The sequence below is a fragment of the Ictidomys tridecemlineatus genome, chromosome X (assembly GCF_052094955.1).
Source record: "Ictidomys tridecemlineatus isolate mIctTri1 chromosome X, mIctTri1.hap1, whole genome shotgun sequence".
Lineage (NCBI taxonomy): Eukaryota > Metazoa > Chordata > Mammalia > Rodentia > Sciuridae > Ictidomys > Ictidomys tridecemlineatus.
Window position 1 is genome coordinate 86,759,943 of NC_135493.1, and position 12,187 is coordinate 86,772,129.

The 12,187-nt window shown below is 36.9% G+C and overlaps 1 protein-coding gene across 2 annotated transcripts in view; it reads left to right on the forward strand.

Annotated features, from left to right (window-relative positions):
* The window catches only part of Ccnb3 (cyclin B3), a 74,502-nt gene that overhangs the window by 46,492 nt on the left and 15,823 nt on the right, over window positions 1–12,187 (forward strand). For both annotated transcript variants that reach the window (XM_078034870.1, XM_040280770.2), the window contains exons 5-7: window positions 1,400–4,406; window positions 5,711–5,806; window positions 7,174–7,266. In XM_078034870.1, coding sequence (XP_077890996.1) covers window positions 1,400–4,406; window positions 5,711–5,806; window positions 7,174–7,266 — 3,196 coding nt within the window. The remainder of the gene's footprint in view (window positions 1–1,399; window positions 4,407–5,710; window positions 5,807–7,173; window positions 7,267–12,187) is intronic.

The following is a 12,187-nucleotide window of genomic DNA, read 5'->3' on the forward strand; positions in this document are numbered from 1 at the left end:
AGTCTTCTCTGCTTCCCTCTGCCCCTACAGTCACGCCCACGTCACTGGCAGTAGGGGGAGTTGGGGGTCGAGAGTCCTTTGGCCCTTACGGTCACACCCACGGAGAGATTTTGAAGTTTCCTGGTTGTTTATATATGATGTGGGTGGGAGTCACACACCTGCTAAAGTAGATTCTGCTGGGAAGGAATCTCTTTGGCCGAACTTTGGTGACTTCCCCTCTCTGCTATGGCAGGCCCCTGGCTCCTTGCCGGAGTGTCCGAAGGGAGGGGTGGAACTGGCTTGTCTCTGGTCTGACACAATCTCTGGTTTTAGTTCCCAGTTCATAATTCCCGGCAGGTCTCCTTTTAATGGAATTTTGCTAGAAGTTCCTCAGTAGGTAGACTGTAGCTGTTTTAATGGGTCTTTCTGATCCCGTTAATGTGGAGATATTGGAATCGCTGCTTCCTCGCCGGCCGCCATGTTGGATCCCTCATTTCTGGAATTCTATAGCTATTACCACTATCTGATTTTGTACTTTATAACCATCAAAAATACCCCAACCCTACTAGGAGTCCCTTTCCTTTTCCAGTCCCCCTCTCCAACTCCTCCTGATCCCAGCCTCAGTAACCATTAATCTACTTTTTGTTATTGATATATCTTTATGGATGTATTTATTCTGAATATTTCATATAAGTGGAGTTAAATGATATCTAATCTTTAGAGGCATGTATTCCCCCTGTTCAGAGATTTTATTTACCTTTAATTATCACTCTTTTTTATTCTGATTTCTAGTCTTCCAGAGATTTTGTCACACTAGGTTAGGCACTCTAATTGGTCATAAAATGCTATTCAGAACAAAGCTTTGCACTGACACATGTGACAAATTTCTATTTTGGTCTCTTTTTATTACTTTCATTGGGAAAGTGTCTTTTGAATAACCCAAGGTGAAGGGAATGTGATTAGATCCCACCAAAATTAATTACAACCCTGCCTCTCTCATTAGCCTCCAAACAATATTAATTTGAGCCTGTGTTTTACCAGATGTTTGGTGCTAATAGACAAAGACAAATAATTGCAGCTGGTGAGGAAGACTGATACGTAAGCAGATAACTCATACAATGTGATAAGTATTATAACAAAAGTCGTTGTATAAAATAAAAGTAATAAATCATATGAGAGAGCATAAAATGGATTTCAGGGGGAAATTGTAAAAAAGTGTAGGGACCTAGGCATAGAAACTATATAGTATGCTGCTTACTTGATTTAATATGGTTCCCATTATTTTTTACCCTCTACTTTGTCTCTCGGGATTGAAGCCCTTTCTTCTTCCAGACCTTAATTCATGTAGCAACAAAATGAGATGGTAGGTGAGGACTGCAAGAACTATATTCTTCTTACTCAGACATTGTTTTCTTTGCAGGTATAAGTTGGAAATCTCACCAGTAACAGCTTCTACCACCCCAGTGCCAAATATAATGGAGAAAACGCTCATTGTAGACATATCCACCAACTTCAAAACACCAGCTACCGAAGAGGCATCACTCATCAATAAATCATTAGTTTTAAAAGAGGAAACAACTACTGAGGAGACAAACATCAACAAGATGTCATTGAAGAAGTGCAGAAATCATGAGGACATGTCTCTATTAAAGCAGTCACTATCCTTGCAGGAGCAGACTGACAGTGATGATGAATTTGTTATAGAGACAGTGACTTTGGGGAAGAAGCATAAAGTTGAAGAGACTGCCATCAGTGAGAAGACATTATCCTTAAAGAAGAAGACATGCACACATCAGGGGAAGAAGTCTTGTTGGGAGGAGTTGTGGACTTCCCAGGATAACAATGATGATGACAAAGTTTTTGATATGGAGCCAATAAGTTTTCGGAAGAAACCTAAAACTGAGAAATCATCTCCCACTAAGAAGCAATTAACCCTAAAGAAGCAGCAGCACGCCACAAACGGGAGGATCTCCAATGTGATGAAGCCACTAGTTTTGCAGAAGGTCACCTCTGAAGAGGAGTCACTCTCTAAGGAACCACTGTCCTTTAAGAGAAAGTCTGCTTCTGAGAAGGTGTCCGTTTTTTGGAAGCCATCTGCACTGCAAGAAAAGCCTGCCAACGAACGAGAGGTGGCCATCTCGAAGACATCATTGACCTTGTGGGAGAAGATAGACTTGGAAGAAGAGTCCTTCTTCAAGGAGTCATTAGCTTTTAAGGAGAAGCCTACCACTGAGGAGACTTTTTCAAACAGGAAATGCATTACTCAAGGGAAGATATCATATTTGAAGAAACCATTAGTACTGCAGAAGGTCACCTCTGGAGAGAAGTCACTCATCACAAATCCATCACCCTTTAGAAAGATGTCTACCACTGAACAGGAGTCTCTCTCCTGGGAGTCATCTACGTTGCAGGAGAAGCACATGACTCAAGAGGTGGTGGGATTCTTGAAGAAGCCACGGGCATTGCAGGAGGATAGGAACCATGAAGATAAATCTTTTATGGAGCTAGTTTCTTATAAGAAGAAGCATATTATTAAGCAGACAACATACACAAAGAAGCCATCACCTTTGAATAAGAAGTTTAATACTCAGGGGGTGATCTCCTGCTTGAAGCCTCAGACAGTAACCTTGGGGAGGAAATCACTCACTAAGGAGCCGTTGACTCCCCAAAAGTCTCCCACTAGGGAGGAATCACTTCTTGAGGAAACTGTGGGTTTTCCAAAGGAACATACCATTGAGAAAGCAACCCTTTCCAAAAATCCTTTGTCTTTAAAGAAGCAGCAGCCCAGCACTCAAGGGACAGTGTCCCACATGAAGAAGCCACTAGTATTGCAAATGGTTACTTCTGAAGAGAAGTCTCTGGTTAAGGAGCCATTGTCCTTTAAAGAAGAAAATGTGTCTTTAGAGAAAAAAAAGGGTACTACTTACTCAGTGCCCTTCTGGAAAGAACTGTCAGACTGGCAGGATATAATTGATAAAGAAAATAATTCCATCTATGTGAAGCCAGTGTCACTTAGGAAGAAGCCTACAAATGAAGAGACAGTCCTTTCTAAGATACCAGTGTCTTTAAAAAAGAAGGAAACCACTTATGGGAAGGTGTTCCTGGTAAAGAATCCAATGGTCTTGCAGAAGACCACATCTGAAAATTCATCACTCTATAAGAAGCTATTGCCTTTAAAGAAGCAGCCTACAACTGAAGAGAAGTTCTCCCAGGAGCCATCTTCACTGAAAAAGAAGCATACCAACCAGCAGGAGGTGTCCCTCTTAACGCAACCATCATTCTTTCAAGAGATCACCACTGAAGAAAAATCAGATAGTAAGGATCCAGCAACTTTGAAGGAGAAGCTTATCACTGAGAAGAAATTCCTCTTTCAGGAGCCACATTCTTTGCATTTTAAGCCTACCAATGAAGATGAGTCCCTTTTTCAGAAAGCTTTGGTCTTGCAAGAGAAGACTAGTACCAAAGAAGACTCCCCAGAGAAGCTGTTGGCTTTGCAGGAAAAAAGCATCAGTGAAGAGAAGTCCCTTTTCAATAAGCTCTCCAATTTGGAGAAAGAGCCCTCCACTGAGGAAGCACCAAGCATAGAGGGGCAATTATCTTTAATGAAGCTTGATGCTCAGGAGCAGTTGGCTTTGCATGAGAACATTACTAGTGATGAGAAGTTCGTTATTAATCAGCCAGTGATCTTGCAGGAGTTTCTGAACATAGAGAAAGAGATCCTCTTGGAGGAGCCCTTGGTCATACAGGAGAATCCCAGCATTGAGAAGGAGACTGTACTCAAGAAGCCATTGATCTTGCCGAGGAATTCCACCATTAAGAAGCAGTATACCATGGACACAGGAGCTCACTTCAAGGAAGATTTGGCTTTCCATGAGAAACCCAGCATCGAGGAGCAACAGAAACCCACAGTTGGTGGGGGAGGCCTCTTCATGGAACCATTGGCCTCACAGGAGAATCCCAGTGCTGAGATGGAGGCTACCCTGAAAGAGCTCTGGGCCTTGCAGGAGAAGCTCAACGTTCAGAAGGTGACCATACCTGAAAAGCCATTAGTCATTCAGGAGAAGTCCAATGTGGAGAAGGAGCCATTAGCCATGCAGGAGAAAACTACCACAAAGGAGATATTCCTTTTCAAGGAGATATTAGACTTGGACGAGAAACCCATCACTGGGAAGGAGTTCTCCTTTAAAGATCCTTTGGCTTTGGAAGAAAATCCTACTCACAAGGAAGACACTTTTTCCAAAACATTCTTGACCTTTGATATTAAGAACGACCCACGTGTATCCAGCACTACCCTTGAAACCAGTACAGACAAATCCAGTGCTGCCAACATGTGCAATGCACAGTACAGTACCACCAGCCAGTCCAGTGAATGTGAACCTGATTCCAAAGGACCTTTTTCATCTCAGAGCGAGAGCATAGAAAAGGAGGTATTTATCTTTCTTCTTAAACTTGATGATATGTTCTCTGTATTTTTGTAGCTCCTAGAAAAGAGATTTTTGTTGAATTTGCTGCTAGGGAGATTGAAACAGAGCCTTGCATATGCAAAGAATGTGTTCTGCAAGGAGCTATACCCATAGCCCCAAAGAGGTTTCTTCTTATTTGCTTTCCTAAGGAATTGAACTGTATGTAGTAATTTATAGGAACACCTTCTACTTTGGGAGAGGGGGGTATTTTGGGAGTTCACTTCTAGTTTTATTTAATGATAGGTGATGCAGAATCACCTTATTTTTCTTAGCTTGAAGTTACTAGGTTCTTTGACATTTTTCTTTTGTTGCTGGCCTTGTAGCTAGAATATTTTGTTTTGTACCAGGGATTGAACACAGGGGCACTTAACAATTGAGCCATATTCCCAGCCCTTTATATATATATATATATATATATATATATATATATATATATATATATATATATATATATAATATTAAATTTAAGACAGGGTCTCAACAAGTTGCTCAGGACCTCACTAAATTGTTGAGGCTGGATTTGAACTCATAATTCTCCTGCCTCAGTCTCCAAGCTACTGGGATTACAGGCATGTGCCACCACAGCCCTTGTAGAATATCTTGACTTTCTGATTGTCATAGTGATAGACCTAGGCAATCAGAAAGTATTTAAATCCAAAAGCATCTGGAATATTGTCCTATATATTTGGACTTTGCAATAGTGTTTAGCCAATTTCATTCACGAAATTACCTTTCTTAGTAATTTTAATCAGCATTACAGTGGACTTTAGTCAAATATGAGCAGAATTCACAGGGACATATCCCAAGGAAGGTGGTCTCCATGTTGTAAATTAGAAGAATGAAGTGATGAGATTTAGCATCCAGTAGGAGAAATAACCCTCATAGGGGCAAAACATTCTGGGAAAATATGTAGAAGGAAGGGAAAGGCTACTAAGAATAATTGGCCATAAAAGGAACTTAAGAAGGCAGGTGATATAGATAAAATAATAAAATAAGATGCCTTTATTAGAGAATTGAGTATTCTTGTAAAAAGGATACCTTGTTCCTAGGGCATGATATTCGTATATTAGGCATTTCTGGATCACTGGACAGTATGAGTACTAGAGGGCCAAGAGGCTCTCTGTTATAGCCCAGGATACATGAGGCTTGAGGAACTTAGCATAAAAAGTCAGTGGGGAGAAAGGAGTCATCCTTGATGTGTATGAGCTAAGATTTTCTTGGACTTTCTTTTCTTCTTCCAATATATCCTTTTGGTGATTTCTAAATAGATGACCATACCAGAAGATATTGACAAGGACCACAGCGATCCATGTTTCAATTCAATATATGCCAAGGATATCTTCAGTTACTTGAAAAATAGAGAGGTATGTAGGTATCTGGGGGTGGGCAATGATTTCTAGTCCTCATTTCCTCCTTCAGCCTACAAGTTGACAGGGAAGGGAATAATAATGATGAAAACAACAATAATAGCAACTAGTATCTATTGGTAGCTTACTATGAGTTGGAAACTGTGTTTAGAGATTTATAGACATTATCTTGTTGAATTCTCCCATTAATTTCATGACAGTTGGTATTACTATCACCCTTTTACATTTAGAGGAAACTGCCCAGAGTCTTACTATTAGCCTGTGGTAGAGCTGGGACAGGGACTAAAGTCTGATTACCTTGAAGACCATAATCATGCTGTTCTAGGTATGAAGGAGATATTCTGACACAAAATTGATCAAGTAGTTTATTTCTGGATATTTGCTTTTGGAAATCTCCTTTTTCTGTGCATGTTTCTGGCATTGAATTTAAGAATACAACTTTTTTGTTTGTTTGTTTAGATCACAGCTTTTTGTAGCTCTCTAATCTGGTGCAGTTTTCTTTTTCTTTTGAAATCTGCTAGTCTCCTTTACTACTAATATTTATCAATTCCAAATTTCTTCTGTCTCTCACAAGGGACTAGATAAGATCAAGATTATTAACCACCTAGAATTTTTAGTAGGTGAATATCTTCTCTTCTCTATAGGTAGAGAACAATTGATTATCTGACTTCAGAGTCCATTCTTTTTCTAATATATCTCATATTCCTTGAATCTTGAGGGGGGTTATATCCAGATAAACCCCATCATGAGTTGAAGCATCCTAGCTGAGACATACAGATCTCTATGGAGTATAGATTATTTCCCCTGGTGACCATCATCAAGTTGAAATTTATTAAGTTAACCACTGTTAGTCAGGAACTATCTATACCTTAGGGAAAGTAAGAGACAATTTTGCTTTTCTAAACATGTGAACCTTGGCTCAGAAGTATCAGTTTCACTTGGAATCTTGTTATAAATGCAGAAACTTAGCCCCACCCTAGACCTTCTAAATCAGAATCTGAAGTTCTCCCAGATCCCCAAGTAGTGCATATATAAAATTTTGAGACATACTGTTCTACATAGCATGTTATTATGATTTAGACTGGCTTGAAAAAGAGGACAGACTCTTTTTGGCATTCATCTATAGCCACAGGTGGAATAATAGTCCTTATTCATCCTGGATTCCTCAATACTTTTTCTAACACTTTAATAAGTGTCCATTTTCCAAGCATAACTGGAACTTGTCTGGAAAAAAATTATTTTGAGCTGCCCCTATCTGATACCAGTCGAAAATAATGAGTTAGAATTGGTGAGAGAGAAGTTAATTGAGTTATAATTTGGAACTAAAATGAGAGTTTATAACATTTCTTTCTCATTGATACTAGGAAAACTTCATACTTATTAAATACATGGACAAACAGACTGACATCAACAGTGATATGAGGGCCATTCTTGTCGACTGGTTGGTGGAGGTACAGGTAAGCCTGAAAACTGCTGCCTTAAGGAGCTTCTGTCTCTTTCTTTGGTTATTCATTCCACAGTACCAGCCAAAACATGGTAAAATTTTACTGGATCCCCAGAGCTGAAGAAACTATAATTCCTGCTCTAAAGGAGCTTATGATTTAGGGGGCAAGATAAAATATGCAGACACATAAGTATAATACAAAGTAGAATATACCAAGTACTCTAAGTATGTTATAAATAAAATACTGTGAGAACCTATTGTAAGGAGAGACTTTTTAGAAGAGACAGTGATAATTATGTTGGTTCTATCATTTTCAAAGTCTTATAAAAGTGTATTTAGTGATTTGAATTTGGGGTCATTGACAAAGTCTTCCAAGTTTGAGTGGAATGGGTGATAGGGAGGACAATATGGCAACAGACATGATAGGCAGATGTCTGTTGAGGGATTGAAGAAATTCCACTATGGATACTTTATTATTTTATACTAAGGAAGGAGAGTCCAGAATACTACCTGGCACATAGTAGGGAGTCAATAAATATTTGTCAAATGTATGGAATGAATTGCTATAGAATTTGCAAGGAAATATAAGGCATAGTCTGTGTATGCTGAGCACAGTTTTACTATATAATTGAGAAGAAAAAGTAGTAGAGTTTTCTAAGCTTGATTAAGTGCCAGAAAAGTGATTTGGGCTCGCTTTGGTGTGGCAAACAAGGGAAATGTGGTAGATACAGTATATTTCGACATCAACAAAGCATGGAAATGTCTCTCCTCTTATGGTCATTACTAGTAAATTAGTTTAAGAGTAGAAATTGAATAGATCTTAAGTACATAAAATAGAACTCCAAAGTTTCTGATCATTACCAAGTTAGAAATTTCTAGTGAACTGCCATTGGATTTTGAAATTTAAAGAGGCCTTTTCTATTATTTTTGCACAAAATGCATATTTATTATAGCAAATAAGAAATTAAAATTACCTGTGATCCCACAATCTCACACATTGTTAACATCTATAGGCATATATTATTCCCCTTCTTTAAGCAGTAGTTATCAACTAGGGGTACACTTGGGGTGCATCAGGTTTCATCATCGACTTAATCAGAATTATGGAGATGTAGTCCAGGCACACATCTTTTTTTAAAGCTCCACAAGTGATGCCAATATATAATGCTATATATTTTAGTCTATTTTATCATATGCGTGAACTTTGTAATTGTTTCTATAGTCAAGACCAGAAGAATCTCTCATGCTACTTTTTTAATAGCCACAGCAATTTCCCTTCCTTCACTTTCCTGTCATTGACATCTAATTTTTCTCTCCATGATTTTATCATTTCACAAATGGTATATAGGTGGGATCATGTACTAATACCCTTTTTGGGATTTATTTTTCCCATTTACCATAATTCATTGAGATCCATCACAGTTGTTGTATTTATCAATGGTTCATATCTTTTCTAAAGTTTATTTTAACTGATAAAAATTAAAATTATCTATATTAATGGAGTACCATGTTAGATTTTGATACATGTGTACACTGCATAATTTTTAAATCAAGCTAAGCATGTTTATCTCCTCAAATAGATATCATTTCTTTCTGGTGAAAACCTTGAAAGTATATTTTGACATATTATACATAAATGGAGTATTACTTATTCTAATTAGGATCCTATTCTTGCGGTTGTACATGATGGATAACACTTGTCTTTATTAGTCATCCAACCATTTCTGGTCTGCAAACAGAATAAATGCAGTAATAACTAAATATAGTCATTTTGATAAATTCTTCTGATTGTGTAACTCTGAGGGAAAACCCAAACTTCATCTCCCTCTGCTCTACACTCAACACTCAAAATTTTGCCTTTCTTATATTTTTTAAATGGTACAGTACATTATTTTTTGTTATTTTAGGATCACCCTAGTGTGCAATAGCACACTAGAACCTCTTGCTCCCATCATCCAGTACCTATTGATTAACATTCTGCATCCGTGCCCTACTCCTACCTTCCCTGGCCTTTCTTTTTAAAATTATTTTTTAGTTATAGATGGACACAATACCTTTATTTTATTTATTTTCATGTGGTGCTGAGAATGGAATCCAGTGCCTCACATGTGCTAAGCAAGCACTCTACCACTGAGCTACAACCCCAGCCCCTAATAACTACCATTCTAATCATCTTTTATGAGATCAAAATTTTTAGATTTCACATATGAGTGAGATCATGTGGAACTTGTCTTTCTGTGCCTGGCTATGTCACAAATGACAGGTTTATTTGTTTGTTTCTTTCTTTTTAAAATTTTTTCAGGAGTTACCAGGGATTGAACCCAGGGACATTTAACCATTGAGCTATATCCCCAGCCTTTTTAATTTTTATTTATTTATTTTTTATTTTGAGAAATGGTCTTGCTGAGTTGCTTAGGGCCTCCCTACGTTGCTGAGGCTGGCTTTGGACTTGTGATCTTCCTGCCTCAGCCTCCTGTGCTTCTGGGATTATAGGTGTGCACCACTGTACCTGGCAGGTTTCATTCTTTCTGTGGGCGAATTATATTCCATGGTGTATATGTACTGCATTTTCTTTATTCATTTATCTCTTGGTGGACACTTAACTTTCCATTTCTTGGCTATTGTTAATAGTGCTGTAATAAACATGGGAATTTAGACTGCTCTTTGAAATGCTGATTTCATTTCTTTTGGATATATATGCAGGAATGGGATTTTATTTTATTTTCTATTTTTAGTTTTTGGAGGAATCCCCATACAGTTTTTCATAGTAGCTGTACTAATTTACATTCCTTCCAATAGTGTGCAAGGATTCTTTTTCTTCCCTTCATCACCAACACTTGTTATCTTTAATTTTTTTAATAATAACCATTCTTACTAGAGTGAAGTGATGTCTCATTATGGTTTTGATTTGCATTTCCCTTATAATTACTGATGTTGAACATTTTGTCATGCACCTGTTAGTCATTTGTATGTCTTTGAGAAATGTCTATTTAGATCTATTGTCCATTTTTAATGTTTTTTTCTTATTGAGTTTTAAAGCTCCTTGTATATTTTTAATATTAACCTCTTGTCAGATTTATCGTTTGCAAATATTTTGTCCATTCTGTTGGTTATCTCTTCACTGTTCATTGTTTCCTTTGATGTATAGAAGCTTTTTAATTTGATGTAATCCCATTTGCCTGTTTTTTAATGCTTTCATTTTCTGTGCTTTGAGATCTTGACCAAAAAAATACTTGCCTATTCCAACGTCTCATATTTTATATGTTGATTTTGTATTGTACAACTTTGCTGAATTCATTTATTTGTTTTAATTATGGGTTTGGTTTGCTCTTGTTTTTCAAGTTCCTTGAGGTGCAATGATAAATTTTTTTAATATATTTTTTTAGTTGTTGATAGACCTTTATTTTATTTATTTATATGCGGTGCTGAGAATCAAACCCAGTGCCTCACATACACCAGGAAAGTGTGGTACTACTGAGCCACAGCCACAGCCCCTAGGTATAATGATAAGTTTGAGATCTTTCTTCTTTCCTTCATTTTTTCTTCTTTTTTTGTTTTCATATTGGGGGTTTAACCCAGGGGTACTTAACCACTGCCACTGAGCCACATTGCCAGCCCTATTTTGTATTTTATTTAGAGACAGGGACTCAATGAGTTGTTTAGTGCCTCTCAGTTGCTGAGGCTGGCTTTGAACTCACAACCCTCCTGTATCAGTCTCCAGAGCAGCTGGAGTTACAGGCATGTACCACTGTGCCCGGCTCCTCAACCATTTTTGTATTGAAGTCTCTCTTTCACTTTAAGTTTACTAATATTATCTTGTATATTGTGTGTTCCAATATTTGGGTGCATATATATTTAGAATTTTTTTTTATCAATCATTATATAATAGCCTCTAGTCTCTTTTTACTGTTTTTCATTTAAAGTCTATTTTATTTGAAGGAAGAATGGGCACTTATACTCTCTTTTTGATTCCATTTTGCATGGAATATTTTATTCCTTACTTTTTACTTTCATTCTATATGTTTCCTTAGGGGTGAAGTGAGTTTCTTGTAAGCAACATATAGGTGGGTCTTGCTTTTTTTTTTTTTTTTTAACTCTGTTCAGTCACTGTGTCTTTTCATTGGAGAATTCAATCCATTTAAATTTGATGCGATTGTTGATAGATAAGGTCTTAATTTCAGCCATTATGTAATTTATTTTCTAATTTTGTGTAGTTCCTTTAGTCTCCTCCTCTTATAGTCTTCCTTTGTGCTTAAGTGAATCACTCTAGTACTATGTTTTGATTCCTTGCTTATTATTTTTAGTTTGTCTATTATAGATTTTTGCTTTATGCTTACCATGAGGCTTAAAAACCCATCTTTTGATCATAACAAGCTATTCTGAAATAATATTTGTTTAACATAATCATAAAGATAAGAACAGAAACAAAAGCAGAAAATATGTTAATAAAAAAACTCTACAGTTGTGTTTCATTCCTCCCCAAATTTTGAAAATTTGATTTTCCATTATATATTTTTCTATGTTGCCTATCTCTTAACATATATTAAGGTAGCTATTATTTTTAATTGTTTCTTAATATTAAAGATATGAATGGTTTACATATTATATATATATATATTCTGAAATTTTTTGCATATTTACTCTTACCTGTGAGTTTTATACCTTCCTGTGTATTTTAGTTTGATGCACAGATGTATTGGCATTTTAAAAAAATTGTAGTAGTAGATGGACATAATGCTTTTATTTTATTTGTTTTATTTTTATATGGTGCTAAGGATCAAACTCAGTGCCTCACACATGCTAGGCAAGTGCTCTGCCACTGAGCTACTGCCTCAGCCCTGTATTGGCATTTTAAGTAATCAATTCTATATCAGTTCTTTTCCTCTGTGGTTTAGAAAGGTCTTTTCAGTTCAAAATTACATAAATATTTCTCT